A 17,024-nucleotide genomic window follows, 5' to 3' on the forward strand; every position below is an offset into this window, starting at 1 on the left:
CATAATACAGAGACACTAAAGAGGCGATATTTTATATTGTGGATTTTATTAAAATTCAGTTTCAACGGATTTGCGGATAAATGTTCGAAATAAAAGGACACAAAGATTCGTAAGAAGGCGGGCGAACGTTAAGCAACGTACGAAATTTCCTTTCCTTTTTTTGTCTTTTCATTCACCATGTGTTTGTATGTGTGTGTGTATACGTGTGTCGGTGTTTTGATTTACGCAAACGCCTATCTTAATAACAAAAAAAAAAAAAAAGGAACGAATCGAATGACACTCAATTACCGATAACGTGTCGATTTCCTTCCATTTTCATACAACAAACTTAATTTATAAAAACATTATATGAAGTTGTATACAGTGTGACGCTGAAGTACACAGAGATTTTCTATGGCAGATACACTATCGATGTTTTGAGATGTACACGCAGAACGCGTAAAATTGCGATCGAATTGTTTTCGAGTATTAAAGTCTTATCGTTTATTATCCTACTGATCTTATGTCTCTATTAAACTTGTTGCTTACTTCGAAAGAGATCAAGATAATATTTTTTTCGCTCTCTCTTTCTCTCGCACTTGTATTGTATTTCGTTTATCCTCTAGAAGATTCAGACAAAACTGTATCGAAGAATGTTCTCAAAGACTTATCGTTCCTTCGATTATTCATTTTCTTCGTTTTTTTTAACGCATACAATATCGTTTCTCTTGCTTAGTTTAGTCTAGCTTCATAAATCGTGATCCGAGTTATTAAATAGTTACGATCGACTAGCTTCTGAGGTCTCTCTTATACTTCAATATTGCGTGAACGATGTGTTCGAAGTTGAATGGGATTTTTTTAAATCATAAAAGATGAAATGGAAAAGTTTCTCGGGGAAAGGCATCGTTCTGCAAATAATTTTTACGACGATGGATACACAATGTGAAAGCAAGGAAGCGAATGAATGAATCGATCGAATCGAGAGTTCGTGTGTCCTGGCTTCTTTTATTATGCTTTCTTCCCTTAGTCCCCGTTCATCCTCTACGTTTCTTTATTCAATCGATAGCGGTGTCACGCGATACGCACGCGATCCTGCTCACGTGAATCGTTTACTTGGAATAAGAAAACTTCGTTATATATATATATATATGTATTATATATTCAGAGTTTCTAACTAGTACGCAGATTTGTTTCGAACAGTTGTAAAATCGAAATTTATGAAACGTTTCAGCCCGAAGGTCTTGCTACGTCAAACAATATGGCAGTTTCTCGCTTGCCCTGGATTTTATCAAACATCTCCTGTTACATTTCTAGATATAATACTTGTCGTTTGATCCCTGTTTTTAACCTTTCGTCCGCATTTAAGCTTTTCCATTTACGCGACTTTCTATTTCTTTCCTTCGTCTTTTCTTTTTTTTCTCTCTCTTAATTGGGTTTTTATCTTTTCAGAACAATGGCAAGGATTTAGTTTTTCACGATATGTAACGTCGTTCTGTGCTGCTTAAAAATCATTGTCAAATGCAGACGAAATGTTGGTAAGTGTACAACAGTTTCTACTAGGAAGTCGAAAGTTAGATAAATCGTGTAAAAAAATCTGTCGAGGTTTTTTTTCTTTTTATCCTTCGCAATACTTTTCTTTTTATCCAAGGCTTATTTTAGAACGAAGAATAATTAAAAGTATATAGTATTTTGTACAATTATTCGTGTAGCAGCACCTTAGGATGAGTTGGCATGGAATACTGAATTTTGGCAGTTGCGTTTCAAAATCAAAACGGAAATAGAAACGACGTCGATATGTTGGAAATACCGTATTGATACATTTTACATTCATTGTTTTAAATTCTATATTATTTACCTCAGCTGTTACACTTAGGAATATAACATTATATTCGATCTCGATCGTTCATAAAAATCTCGAGTAAATTTTTGAAAAATAACACAAATTATTCATAAACGATGATATTTCTTCAATATTTGTCGTGGTAATAACATGTATATGTAGCAACGATATTAATCACAAAGAAGAACGCAAGAAGTACACACATGGAGTATCGATCTCGCGATTACAGGTTGCATGTACGAAACTACAAAAGGTAGGCTAGATTCGCGTCGGATAAAGTGGAATTGAAACGTCCTGAGAGGTGATTAATTACAAGAACGTAGAATGAGAATCGAACCGGAAGGGCCGGAGGTTGTTGAAAGGTATGTAAAGCCCCGCAAATTCGTTGCGACACTCGGTAACACCGTCAATCTCAAACTTTAATTCACCGACCGCCTTTTGATTAATTCGTGTCTGTTGCCGTAATATCTCATCGTCGTTCGTTCAACGAAAGCGGCGCAAAACTTTGTAGAAAACTGCCACGACGTAGAACTGTTGCTCACGACCATCAAACGGATCTATTGTAATTTTTTTAAGAGGATAAACCCGGTACGTAAACCTAACTTGACGCGATCCATGGATCCATATTGCTTTCGAGGAATATCATGACTAATTGATTTTCGTTCCTTTCTTCTTTTTTTTTTTACCGAGAAACGATGTGTGCCGCCGGTTTCGAAAAGACTTCGATGGTAAAGTACGCCGTACAAACAATTAAATCTGTAAAACAGTTTATCGCTATATAAAAACTGACACGATCACAGATTTTTGTCTTTTTTTTTTTGTTTTCAAATGTAGTTTAATAACGAATATCTCACGCTGAAAACAAGATTATAATAAACAAGGATAGAGCGTGTTATAAACGTCAACGATATAATTCTATATTTTATAATACGTACTTAAATTTATTGCACTTGATTCGTTCCTTGGAGGATTAACTAAGACAGTGCTTCTGTTCGATACGTATCTCGCGTGACTTTGCATCACGCGTTTCGTTCATCCGTCACGGAGAATTTGACTTTCCGGAACGCTGTCCTCTCGCGGTGGGAGGAAGAATTTGCGTTATTTAAAATTATTTTATACTTCTGCAGAAGGTGACAGACGCAACCAGAAGTTAGGGAATGGACAGGAAGAGAGATAAAAGAGAAAGAGAAAGAGAGAGAAATCGCGATTATTCGCGAGTATTTTTATAATTTCGGCCATGTGTTGGTGAACACGTGGACACTTAGAACGATCTACCATGAAAATCTCGTATGTCGAAATGATTCAGCCGGCGGCAACCTCGGCGTTGAAACGGAAAAGAAAAAATTACCATGAAGAAAAACATGATAAGACTTAACGATTGTTCGATCGCGGCTAATTGAACGTAGTAAAGAAGAAGAAGAAAAGAAAGAGCAAAAGGAAGAAGAAGAAGAAGAAGAAGAAGAAGAGAAACAAAGACGACAATGATGATATATGGAAATAGAGATAACGAGACAAAGAATTAGGAAGGACGAACAAAGAGAGAAATAAAAGATCGCGTGGTACGACGATGTCTTCAGCTTTTAAAAGGGAAAGAAGGAAAGTGTGAATAGAGGGTTAAAATCGCAGAATAGTAGCCTATCTATCACAAACGGAAGTAACGGTATAATAATTATGGACATATCGAAGAGAAACGCTTATCGCGTTAAAACGACCTCTATCGCAATGGTGACAATTAGTACTAGCAATTCACAGAAATTTTTCTCGGCGGCCGACGTCTTGCGGCGCTGTATCGCAGCCATTTTGTCACCTGAAACGTTTAAAGTAATGCAATTAGTGAGAGCATTTGTTTAGAGAGTCGTATTACAATACATCTTCTCTTTAAGAATGAATCGAAATGAAATTTCATTAAAAAAGAAAATTAATTTTACTGCAGATAGCTTGCGCAAGAAAAGTTTCGTAACGAAAAGGGAAATTAATTATTTTGTTTTTACAGAGAAAAAAGATATTTTTATTGCTTTAAAAATTATACCTTCTGTGACAAAGACATAGATGGATGCCGGCTTGGTATTCGAGGCGCTGCACGTATAATTGCCTGTGTCCGATTCCACCGCATGGTGAATCGTCAGTCGACTTTGAGTCGAGCTGGAATCGGTTTGTACGGTTACGCTGCTGCCTCGCGTAGTATCGTAATTTATCATTCGATTATTGTGATACCAGAAAACATATTGCGGCGGTGTTGGACTCTGAAATGGTGAAAATAAATCTTTACTATAGAACGTTCATCAAAGCATTATTTTCCCTTGTACGCATTTCTTGAATTTTTTGACGTTCAACGATATACGGTCGACCTACGAACATTTCCTGTCAAATATATTTTATACGCAATATACGCAATTATAAATAGCGTCATTCGTTGTACAATTATTAGAATTTTCTTAATTTATCGCTTTTGGCGCTCTGTATAGCCAGATATTTTTCTATATCGTTTTATAAGTTCAAATAATTCGTAGTAATATTTACCTATAAAAATTATTTTTTCTTGGCAACTCTGCCGCACTCGATTGAGCTGTGTAATACCGTTAGCGAAACTTTATGTCACAAACGATCAGGAATCACCATTAATAAGTACCATTGTACGATATTAAGTTTGATAATAAAATAAATGAAATTTTACAAGTCGATTTTGCAAATTATAAGTTCCCTGACCGATTTAAAAAAATTATCAGATTATAAAATTGTAAAGAAGAAACCTGTAATTTACAACTTGCGATTTACTTTACAACTTTAGCTTTTTCATTATAAAGATTGTTAGTCAAACGATCGTTAAATACTAAGAGTAACGTAATTACGTTGTTTAATAATAGTAGTTGTTGTATACTGACAATGTGCTATACGAGACAGCGTCGTGAAACGAATAAAATAGTTTCCATGAATATCTCTGAATTTTACAAAAAAATCTTACTAAAAAGATGATGACAAATCTCCAGCGAACTGTATTTTATATTCCTTCAGTTTTGCGACAATCGAAATGTCATTTTAATGCGTTCTGGAGCGTTTCGTATCGATTCCCGATACCGAGGACCAACAAAAATCTGGTCGTCACCTAGCGTAATTAAGTCTAGCCGAGATAATTGCCAAAACGATCGATGGATGCCGATGCAGCGACATGCAGTTTAGTATTACTTTTTTCCTGGACGCGAATGGAACACGTTTTTCGGCTTTTGTTCTTTGCTCGAAAAGAACAAAAAAGAAGAAACATCGCGTCGGTGTTGCGCGAAACATTTCCGATGCGCGTCTGGTGTCTGAATCGTGCGACATTTACCCCTGTGAAGTGCACGAAGTGAAATAGGACGTCGAAGCCAGCCACTTGTAGCGAATTTCGTGGAACGTGAGTAGACGTCCTTTCCAGTGACTCGATCCCGGCCGCAGCTCGCACGAGAAACGCAAATGGTTTCCCGATTCAACGATTTCGTCGAGACGTTTGAAATCGTTTCGAATTGTTTCGAACGTTCGTCGACCATGTTGACGATGTCTCGACATTATTTCTGCCGAGTTCACATGCACGAGATTATCTTAACACGATATATAATGTACTTATGAATACCGTATCTTCTTATAGGGTGCTTCCCTCGGAAGCCATATTGCTCTCTAGTTAATACCATCAATTTCGCACGGAAGAATTTCTTAGATGCATTTGCTCGGTATCGCCATAGACACAGGGAAGCGAGCTAAGCTATGGTTAGATATAGTAGATGCGTATTACGACAAATGAAACAAGAACGAATAAAGAACCATGTAACTGCTTCTATGAGAATCTACAGGATGTTTCAGTAATCGTAATACAATCGGCTGGAAGGTGATTATATGGGAAAAAATAAGTCCAAGACACAGAACAAGAATTTTTTATATGGCGTCTCGTTTTCGAGATCGAGCTTGGAAATTTGTTGAAGATTAATATACGCGTGTTATTGGATTACGATAATTGCAACGGAGATTAATATTATTCGAACAAACTTCGTTCCTTTTGACGAGTAGAAGTTACATAATTATGTATATCCAATTTACATGACTAGTGTCACTGTCTATCACGCCACCGAGTTAAATAGCCTATTTTGAAATGTAGGTCGCTTATAAATTGTTTACAACCAAATTTGGTGAATTACAAGGCAAATTACTTAACTTGAGTCGAATATCCTTCCAACTATCATCCAAATACCTTCCAATAGTTCTGTTTCATTCTATCTGACTGCGCTGAAGTATTTGTCACGACAGTTTGTCTACAGGTATCCATAGTGGTGTAGTCTTAAGATATCGACTCTGCCCTGTTTCCTTTTAGACTCATGATTTTAAGATTTAAGACGCATGATTTTCTGTCTTTCTGAGACCCGTTATACACACGCATGCATGCAGATGCGAGGGGGGTAAAAAACGGCGCACTTTATTTTCGTTTCCCGATAGTGTCGAGTTTGCAGCGGCTGCCGGCAATGCCGCTTTAATGCACTTCCACTCTTGTATTCGTGACTAAGCTGTGCCTATTTCACTAGAGGTTTTTCCGCTCTACGCCGGTATGAAGGTACATTCAATGTTCCCACGAACTGCAAGCTGTACGTTTCTATGTACCTTCGTTAAGCGGATGGACTGCACACGGCGTGGCTTTATTCATGGTCGTTCCCTATATCAGCGACACGATTATTTTCACGTATCAATGGTACCTGATATAACATTTTCCCGACAGACGTGTATTTTATTACATACGATAAAATTCGTGTTTCCATTACAGTGACGTTGGAAGGCCGGTACGATGAAAGAAATGCGCAGATGGCTGGTACCAGGCATTTGTACGAAAAGTTGAATAAAACCGCATTAATCATTTCAAGACGTTGAAAAATGGAAATATTTATTGCGATGGAATGAATAAAACGCGATTAAAACGGGTTCTTACCTTTTCTATTATGCATACGAGGTTTATAATGGATCCTACGTCCACGTGATGTTCACCGCTTCCTAATATAAATGCTTCTGGTATAACTATGTTTAGATTGACAAAGTGTGATAGTATCCCTGTACTCCTCGCGACCTGTGAAGGGAAATAAACAACGCTATATTACAATCAATGCGATACAAAAGATATACGTGTACATAAAGAATATTTTTGGGTATGTATATCGATATTCGTTTTCATATGATACTCTCGAATCTATAGTAGAATGGACTGCATTAAGTGTTTCGCACTGTACGTTTATAAAAGGCACATTCATTTCAGTCTAGTAATTTGTTCCTAACGATCTAAGGCTGACCTAAGTTATTTTGTATCATTTTTTAGCAATTTCCGTTGAGCATAATGAAGGAGAAAAGGATAGAAAAGGAAAAGAAGAGAAAGAGGAGGAGAAGCGTTTAAAATTTGAAATGACTTGTTTAAAACAAAATTGTTTTCGAGAAACTTAGCGACGTAGACTCTTGTCTAGCTCTAGTACCATTCTACTTAAAATAGTTTACATCTTGTATATTTACTGTTTATAAATATTTGAACACTTGACAACATTCAATCAAATATCAGTTACATTTGAAAGAATGTTTCTCTACTGTTGATTGTTTAGCTCTTGTCATAGCTCCTTGTCTTGTCTTGGAATTAAGTACTGTTCTACTAAAGTTACAGCGAAATAAGGAACATTACTCAAATTTAATATTTATTTGTGATGAATAGCTGACACTTCATAAAATCTATATAAACTTGGAGAATGGCTGGAAACACGTATTTCGATCGCTCTAACACCCACATTTAAAGTCACTCAACTTGGGTGTCTCGACGGGATTAATTTTATATTAGACTTAAATTATATTGCATTTTTATCTATACTAATTAATATGATATCTACTAACTTATATGAGTGTCTGAGATACGATCAGAGAGCAAAACTACATTAAAGAGTTTCACTTCAAGTAGGTACATTTTACGTATTTGCAAGTATATCATGCACGAACTTCTGCATAAATTTAGTAGGCACTCCGTGTACTTCCTTAACTCAACTAATTTGATTGAACGAATTTTTAATTCAGGAAGAGTGTTTCACGAAAGTATTTGAACACCAATCACAAAGAACTTATGAATACATTGTGTTTTATACAAAACTTTTTGAAATTTTATTAGTACTGCAACGAGATGCGATTATCAATATAAAATTTAAAATAAAAATGTATACAGAAGTTACAAGACATATACTTTGTAAAAGATTAGTATATAAGACGAACAATTTCTTGAATGTGTTGTTAATGCTAAAGATGGTCCCACTAAATAGTTTATTAACATACTGAATAATTGATTAACTTCAAATGTTTTTGTCATCCCTGTGAAATACATATGTACGTATTTTCTTTAAATATATTATAGATTTTATATCTATCTTCAGGTTCGTTTTAAATTTTACCAATAAAACCATGGCAGCGTCGTGTTACAGTGCTAATGAAATTTCAAATCGTTCCCTGTAACATACATAATATATTCATATAGAGCAACGTGAATACATCCCTCTTATTTGAACAAAATAATAAATGAACAGTAAAATTGTGGATATAATTCAATTTCGCAAAGAATAGAATTGAGTTAGTCTGGCTATCATAAAGTAAAAAAATAACAGGTTCATTTAAACATCTCATTTATCTGCTCTAGTGAATTTGCTTTCTCGAGGCCTCATTAAAATCGATTCGTTTCAAGAGGCACGATTACGTTGCAACAGCAACTAGAGAAGCTGCAACGTCGGTGAATCTGCTATAGAGTCTTTCGTTGAGGTATATAATTCGCCAGGTACCAGATAATGCGTATCGCGTTAATAATTGAATGGAAATCTCGAATAAAGATCTAAAGCACATTTTGAGAAGAAATGCTGTTTAAGTTGCACTGTATCATCCAACCACCTAATGTACTTTTTGTGTTCAACATTGTCTTCTGTCGAAATATCTACAAGCTGTGTGCATTAAAACGATCGATTGTAGAACCATACTCTACAGTAAAACTTTGTTTATATGAACTTCCATCTACAGTAGCCACATTTACGTACCAGTTAATTAGACGCAAATACACCACATGCCCTACTATCTAATAGTGTTTTCATATGATTACAAAAACTCGATACTGTGAAAATGATATGTAGAACCTAATAAAAAGATACTACATCGCAAATTAAGGATATACGCAAGTGGGAACTTACTTTTCGTAACCATTGAATTCGAATGAAATTTTAGTTATGACCCGATTGAATGAATTTTTACTGGTTGGATCTACTTATCTGAACGTATGTTATTATACGAAAAATTATAGATGATACACACAATGAATGAGATCCTATCACATGAACTGTTTGTCTCCTGACAAGTTTCTATAAATCTGAGTAATTCTATCGTACTGTTAATTCAACTTTTAGCAAAACGTGCTATACATTCATACTCGAGGTATCCATACAATTCGCGATAGACGATTAAATCAATTTCACCCCAAAATTAGAGGATGATTAGTCTAATAACTACCTGACACTCGTAGGTCCCATTGTCTCTGTCCTGAACATACTTGATCTGAAGAGTCCAGTCGTCCGAGCCTTCGGGATGCAAAACTTGAAACCGCTCGTCGTTCGTATACGTGAACGTGGAGCTGGTCAGGACGTGGAAGTCACGTCGTCGTATCCAGGATATCTGTGGAACAGGTGCGCGATCGTCGGTCAATTTTCTTGCTCTATGGCGTACCAATGACAAAGTACAGTTCATGTTCTTCAGGGTTAAAGACGACGATAACAGCTGCAGAGTCACTCACCTCAGCGTCGGATACCGTTCTATCTGCCAAATTTCGAACTTTGCAATGCAAAAACGCGGTTCCACCCAACTGCACCGTGACGTTCGAGACGGTGTTGTTATCGTTTGCATCATTTACTCTTTGCAGATCGTCCAGGTTACTGAACCACAACGCCTTCCAGTCTGCCGGTATGCTGTAAGGAACGCGTCGATCTGAAACATTTTGCAAGAATTTTGTCAATGCTTCGTAGTTCTCCGGAACGATTTCTTGAAGAAAAAAAATGTGCTTCTAGTTGCTCAATGATCGAATTTTATCGGAGCATACAGCGATTCGCGAAAAGTTTTGAAATTTCATTATTAGTATTGTATGAAGTATCCTAATTATTATACCGGGGATTTTTATGTAAATTTATATCTTTACGGATAGAATTAAGAAATAGAACTACATAAGAATAAGAATCAAGAAATGAGAATAATAAAAATCTTCACCAAGAACAGAATTAAGAAATGGAAATATTAGGTTGTCCGAAATGTTTCTTTCGTTTTATAAGGAAATAGTAAGCGCACAATGTTTTTTGTTTTATATTAGTTTATTGAATTATGCACGAATATAATAATAGAAATAGAACGAAATGGATCACACATAATTCAATAAAATAATATAAAACAGAAATTGTTGTTCATCTATTATCACCTCATAAAACTTTTCAGACAACCTAATATAATAGAACTTAAATAGAGGCTCGCTTTATTATTAAAAATTATAACAACGAGTCTCTATATTCTTTAGTCTACATATTTTACATATTTTGTATATTAAAAAATTAATATGCAGCTTGGACAGTAGTCTTAAGCATATAATTAATGCTGAAGGTAGTAAAAAATATTGTGGTCTATTAGCATAATGAACGTATATGTAATATAATAATAGTACAATAAAACGTAACAACATAACATAATAGCGTAACATAATGATTGACTGTTCAAATGTTTCGGTGATTACTAGGAAGAATTGTATATGACAACGCTTGATAGTATGAGGAGAATTGTTCGAGAGTTTACGTAGTGCGAGGAACGTGTTGTGTTTAGAAAAGCGAACGCCAAAGGAAAAAGCTTTTGGGGATCGTAGAGCGGAAATGAATAGATGGATCAGATTGTCAACGTGAGATCTCAAGCCGAATATCTCGCGAGTTGTTCTATAACGCTTTGTACCTAGGGATGCTAGGAACTTTAGTTAAGACTAAACTAAATAATTTCCTTTCTAAATAATTAGAAAGCATCTAATTCTTGGTAAATAAACTACGAAATTCCATTCTTGAACTTGTTTGCTTCGAATTTTGATTTGTATTTAAAAAATGTCAAATATTTGACTTGATCCCAGAACAGCAAAAGTTCGATCATTTCCGACATATTTTCTAAACTATATCTACGTATTATTACTCTGTGAAATTATATAATCAACGTTATTAAAAAAAAAAAATAAAATTAGACTAACACGCTATCACATTTAATATAATAAAATTATATCACAATTATACCATAATTTTAAAAATTCCTTTCTTTTTACTTTATAAAATGAAACGATTTCAATCCTCTGCCAGACGAGGATTAACAAATGAATATATAATGCAGTAGAGACGTTGATGAGTAGCCAGAGAAAGGAAAAGGAAATTCAGATATTTTGGAAGGCTGGAAAAGTATAAAGCATTTTCAACTGAATCATAAATCACCAAATTTGCCCACAGAAAGTGCAAAAAAACATCTATCCACAGAAGATTGCTAAAAGACTGTTCGTCATTAATTCATCGAATACTATAAATATTTGACTCAAAATGCTAAAGACACACCCGCTAAGAAATACAAACTCAGTACCTTTTATATACCATGATTCGAAACATAATTTCGCTTCAGTGATACAACATCATTTCTCCGCGATCGTAATATTAATTAATTAATTATGTTTGTCTGAGTTAAATATAAGTAGTTCGCGGAAAGAAGCGCATTCGAGGAAGAAGTTTAACAGTTAAAGAGGCGGCGTAGAGATATGGATAGGCGACGGAGACAAGCATCGGGTAATTCGAAAGTAACTGTGGTGCTTTGGCAAAGGGAATAGCGGAGAATAAGGAAACCCGATGAAGCGAAGTTGGTGTTGGTGAATATAGAAATCCGTAAATGGAAAGGGAGAAAATTGAGGAACGGAAGAGCAGGCGAAAACAGAGAGGAGGAGAGGACGAGGATGGAAGAAGAAGGTGATGGAAGGGTCTAGGCGAAAGACAAGCACTTGAGACTGAACTTTGTGAGCTTTTGAATGCAGGGCATAAGCTACCTGCCTTTTGTTTCCACGAGACAATGCGAAACCTTATACAACGAGACAAGAAGCCGAGTCTACGAGGGAAAGGTGCTCCTACTTTGCTCCGACCAGTTAGTTGGGCAGGATTGTATTCTTTTCTTTCTTCTTTAAGAATTCCCAATTCATAGCCACTTTTGAGTAGGGAGCAAGTGCACGCTAGAGAGGATTTTTCGTGGGGTTAGCGTGTTTTCCGCTATATTTCCTCTCTTTTCTCCCTTATTTTCGCGTTACCCTCTCCTTCTTTCTGTTTCTCTTTTCCCAGAAGATCTGATGTCTCCTTTTGTCGCGCGAGGACATTTATTTATTGCACACCGGGGATATAAGCTTTATCTAATGCATACTTAATAGTATTAAAGTCCGCTCGACGTACTTGGCTCCTTGCACGAACGGATTTTGAATGCAGACTCGTACAGATTAGGATGTATGGAGGTGCTCGAGGAATCGAGGAGGATCTCCGCTTCTGGGATTTGATGGGAAGCATAATTCCTGGCAATGAAGTTTCGATAAATGTTTTATCCAACAGTCGGACAATTATACGGGTTAATACGTTTTCCACCTAGTTAATACCTCTTCCACTCCTTGTTTCCTGCCTCCGCATTTCCGTAAAATACATTTTCTGTCGTTTAGGATAAATGTTTTCTTCAGAATAATTATGACCGAGATAAATCGCGCAGTGCAGGCAAAGACATAGCAATGTCGTAAACTAAATTATCGAGTAGAGATAGTAGCTATTATTTTAGGGGGCGCCTAATTGCATTCTGTTTTAGGATTTCGCGCGATAAAAAGAAATAATTCATAGCTAACGATATTTCATTTACAAATTGAAATCCATAACCATTAATTACTGCTTTAACAAACTGGACTCGATTTATAATTGTTTGTAGAAATGATAAAGTAGTTAGAAAAACTGTCTCAAGCTTGTTTTGAGTTTGAAAGAATATTTTGAATCATGCAAAGTGAAATGTTTATATTGATAAAAAGTTTTGAAACTATGTACGTGAATTGAACTTGACTAAAGACTCGTTCAGATTAGTTAAATCTCTTGGATTGAAGTCGTTTGAGTGAAATGGATATTTAATGGAAAATAATATCCAAAGGAAGTGGTTATGTACGTGTACCAAATGTTAATTCTGATATTAACTACAATTACGGCCATATTAAAAATACATACATACAATGTAACCAAACACAAAGTTCAGGAAAAGATTGTTTTGAGCCAATATCAGTAAACAAATGTGGCAAACAAAAACACAGGGATAAAAGGTTTACAAGTTATCTGAATCAATCTGAATTAAACTCAATTAGAACAAAGAAGCCTGAAACGATATTTCAAGTCAAGTAAACGACAGTCACGCTGGTAAATAGGTTTCTTGAATACAGGTAGCTCCACTAATCTGAACGATGCGATGCTCCCCCATATTTCTGTCAATTCCTTTGTCTCGACGGCCGAAACACGATGGCTTTCACTACTGACAGACTTTACGATCTCGCTATATCATGGCCCGTGCCGTATCTCACGAATCAACCGATCATTAATTAAATCGCCTAACTAGATTGTACTCGAACCTCGGAGCATTTGCTGGAATTAAACTAGGAAAGCCAGAATTGCATCGGGGTAAAACGGATGCCAAGAAGTACAAAAGATCCTTATATCCAGGCTGGGAAATACAAGAGAAAGGAGGGAAGAAACGAGAGAGCCAGGGAAGGTTAAATGCTCCGAGAAAATTATTTACCTTTATCGAGCGACCTGGCCAGAAGAATTGTCGGCAGGATCAAAAAGACCATGTACCACGATAGCCGGTCCCGCATCCTTGCGAGGTTTCGAATCCTCCTGGAAAAAGGCAAAAAAGAAGACGAATAAGCTTGGTTTCTCGGTTATAAAGCAGGAATTCGTATGCGTCCGTCCCATCTTCAATGGCCTCTTTGTTTTTCTGATTTTTCCGGGACAGTGCGCGTTCGTACCTAAATCGTCTTTTAAAGGAAAGCACCGAAGTTGTAGATCCGCGTATTCTCCTCTCCTCCTCTCCACCCTACCACCCCCTTTTTATGCTCTGTTTTCACGTGTTTCGTATGCATTTGAAACGCGAAACAACTTATGTCTGATTTATAACAAATTGCCTTCGTTTCGTATGGCATCCTTGAAAAGGTCGTGGAGAAGCGATCCAAAGCTGGGTGCCGCGCGCCGCTTTTCAACGATTTGCATATTAAAAGACCGCGGATCCTTTTGATATGGCGAATTTTAATTCTCCTCGGTATCCTTACTCTTGTTTTCCCTTTCCAACTTTTCCTACCGTTTCCATAACGTTTTTTTTTTTTTTTAATTTGCGTTCGAATAAAATCAAACGGAGAAAAAAGAAAAGGAAAGGGAAGTATGCAATTGCAAAGATGATTAAAGAATACTTTTTTAGACCAACATTTGTCTGCGGGTGATTTGGTTATTGTTGTTACGACGGTTGAATATTTTATTTTAGTGATAAAGAGAAGAGATATACAAAAAGAAATTTTTTAATTATCATATAATTTAATTGTATTAAATGTAGTTATATATATATATATATATATATATATATATATATATATATATATATATATGTAAAGTGTACACGAGAAAAGCAAGATAAGTTTATTTCATATATTCAATAATATTGGTATTTCATATTATTGAATTTTAAAAATTCGCTAAACATTTTTTTCGTCACTTCTTTCTTCTATCTATCCAACACAATAATTTACTTTGTTTATGTTTTATCATGATTAGACTGCAAATTTATAGTTCTATAAATACTGCTACTAAAGACATAGAACCTTAGCAAATTTGTTTCACTAATTAAATATGTATTATAACAATTACACTACATTGAATATTTTATATATTTTTACAAATTATGCGCACTATGTGCCTCGTTGCATCTTTAAACTCTTCATTTACGTAACATTTACACGTTATTACATATTATTACGTATTAATTTACTGTTTCACATGGTCTTTGATGGTTAAAACAAAACATATTCTTATGACAATGTCGTAAATAATTTACAATAATTGTTTATAAACAGAATATTTCTTTGTAAAATATCTTGATCTCGGTTTGTTTACATTTTGCATGTTCGTCGATGTATATCCGGAAAATTAAACGCTTCGCGGAGATATACAAGCAATTCCAATTCTCGCGTACTGCACATTTTCAATTATTCCGTCATAACGTTTATCAAGTTCGCGATACACTCGGAATTCCACGAATCTCGATTGACCCGTATGTTCCATCGTTTTTCCCTTAATTTTGCCCCCATTAAGAACGTATCAAAGTCATTTCCTGTTCAAACGTTAACGAAGAGATTAATTCTTCGATGGTTACGCTGCTATGTTGGATAACACGTCATTATTTGTCAATGCACGTGCTGATTAAACTGTCCACGTGGCGGAAATAGAAACATACACTTATTTCTTGCGGTCGATCGCCGGCAGTCGCGTTAATTGGCCTGTTAAAGCTCCGTTCGTCTGGCTGCACAGAACAAGAATCGTTTTACGGCTAATAAAACGGGACGAATGCAGATAGTTGTGATAAATCGGGCAAACGGGGTGCCTTTATCGCGAGAGGATCGTTCGCGTTAATGTCTAACCGCGCGTTTTCCATCCTTCTTCCACATCCTACCCGCTCTTCCCTGTCCTCTCTGCTTTTCATCCCATCTAAGCGCTGCGTTCCACGATCCGGATTACACCATAAAAATCTATTGTTCGAATTTTTGCGTAGTACCATCGTAATTTCATATGATACAGGATGTAAAGTTCAGCTACGGCAAAGAGTGTATTGGAAAAACCAACAAAAAAAAAAAAAAGGAAATAAAAAAAAGGAGAGAAAGGAAAGGGAAAGGAGTTAGAGTTGAAATAAAGGTAAAACGTTTTAAAAGCGCTAAAATTGTTCGACGTTTATTTTTATTTGCCATGCACGTACACGGTATAAAACGGCGAAATATTTTCACAAGGAAATGTTTATTACACGCATATCCGCGAATATTGATTTTGCCGCAGTAAAAACGGCAGAATTCGGGTTCTCGGCGAAGCGGAATTAAAAATGGGACAGGAGGTAGAGGAATTAGCTGCGATCGTTTCCGCAAATATTGGTCGAAAGGAAATGCTCTTCACGCGGTTAAACGTGCGATACCCTATGATTTACCGCCCAACGATGGTAAAATTGTTATTAGAGGAGGCACCGGCTATGGTAGGGACCAAAAATAAAGAACGCGGAGGGTAGCCATTACAGATAAACCGAATTTGCATTTATCCGGCATCGCCGTCGTTTCATTTAACGCGGTTATCTAATAATTTCCGCGCACGCGTCCGCCACCATCGCCATTTAATATGCATCAAGACACATACTCGCGTCCCGTAATTACATAAAAAATGCAATCGGCCACGGTTCCACGCTGCGGAAGTTACTCAGGGTAATTCGTTACAGCCGGGCATCGACGAAAAATGAAAAGGTAAACGCGAATCCGCGGAAAAAGTAAAACTGATATCGAACATTAATACCGTAACGTTATACTCAATTTTCATTGCGTACATACGTATAAGTACACATATACATGTATAAGAACGTTTGAGTAATTTCGTGGAAACGAAAGGTAGCTGAAAATTCAGCGGTATCATTCGTAATCGTACGCGATGTTTTCAAAACGATTGCTGCTTGAAAACGTAGTAAACAATGGTAACACGGACGAGTTAACATGGAACGTTAGCTGTATTAAGTAAACGTGGATCATTAAAAAGGCGGAAAGTCGATAGGTTATAAACGCGTCCCTCCGTTTTATAATTCTGCCGCGCGTTTAGAGCCGCAGGGTTGATTTCCTATATCTACATTCGAAGAGGGCACGGGATACTCCGAGCTGGATTCTCTTCTCCGTTGGCAATCGTTATCCGAGATTTATTGTTTCCCGACGATGGCTGGGTCACGGAATCGGGTTCATTCTCCGCTTTGCCCTTCTCCGAGGGTTTCCATTCAAGCGGCGCTGCTTTGCATAAATTTCCGTGCAGATGCGACGCGATATCAGATCGACGTTGTGATAGAAATAGCATAC

General features: G+C 36.4%; 2 protein-coding genes across 5 annotated transcripts in view; both read right to left on the reverse strand.

Moving 5' to 3' along the window:
- Positions 1 to 17,024, reverse strand: part of MsrA (methionine sulfoxide reductase A) — a 172,491-nt gene that overhangs the window by 52,174 nt on the left and 103,293 nt on the right. The window lies entirely within an intron of this gene.
- The window catches only part of dpr12 (defective proboscis extension response 12), a 111,114-nt gene continuing 94,119 nt past the window's right edge, over positions 30 to 17,024 (reverse strand). For 3 of the 4 annotated variants that reach the window (XM_069118044.1, XM_069118045.1, XM_069118046.1), the window contains 6 exons: positions 13,682 to 13,779; positions 9,621 to 9,811; positions 9,341 to 9,502; positions 6,762 to 6,896; positions 3,849 to 4,062; positions 30 to 3,626 (listed from right to left, as the gene is read on the reverse strand). In XM_069118044.1, coding sequence (XP_068974145.1) covers positions 3,514 to 3,626; positions 3,849 to 4,062; positions 6,762 to 6,896; positions 9,341 to 9,502; positions 9,621 to 9,811; positions 13,682 to 13,757 — 891 coding nt within the window. In that variant the 5' untranslated portion in view covers positions 13,758 to 13,779 and the 3' untranslated portion in view covers positions 30 to 3,513. The remainder of the gene's footprint in view (positions 3,627 to 3,848; positions 4,063 to 6,761; positions 6,897 to 9,340; positions 9,503 to 9,620; positions 9,812 to 13,681; positions 13,780 to 17,024) is intronic. The other variant, XR_011173760.1, reaches the window with a different exon arrangement.

Source organism: Bombus flavifrons, chromosome 8 (assembly GCF_040668555.2).
Source record: "Bombus flavifrons isolate JBK064 chromosome 8, iyBomFlav1_principal, whole genome shotgun sequence".
NCBI lineage: Eukaryota > Metazoa > Arthropoda > Insecta > Hymenoptera > Apidae > Bombus > Bombus flavifrons.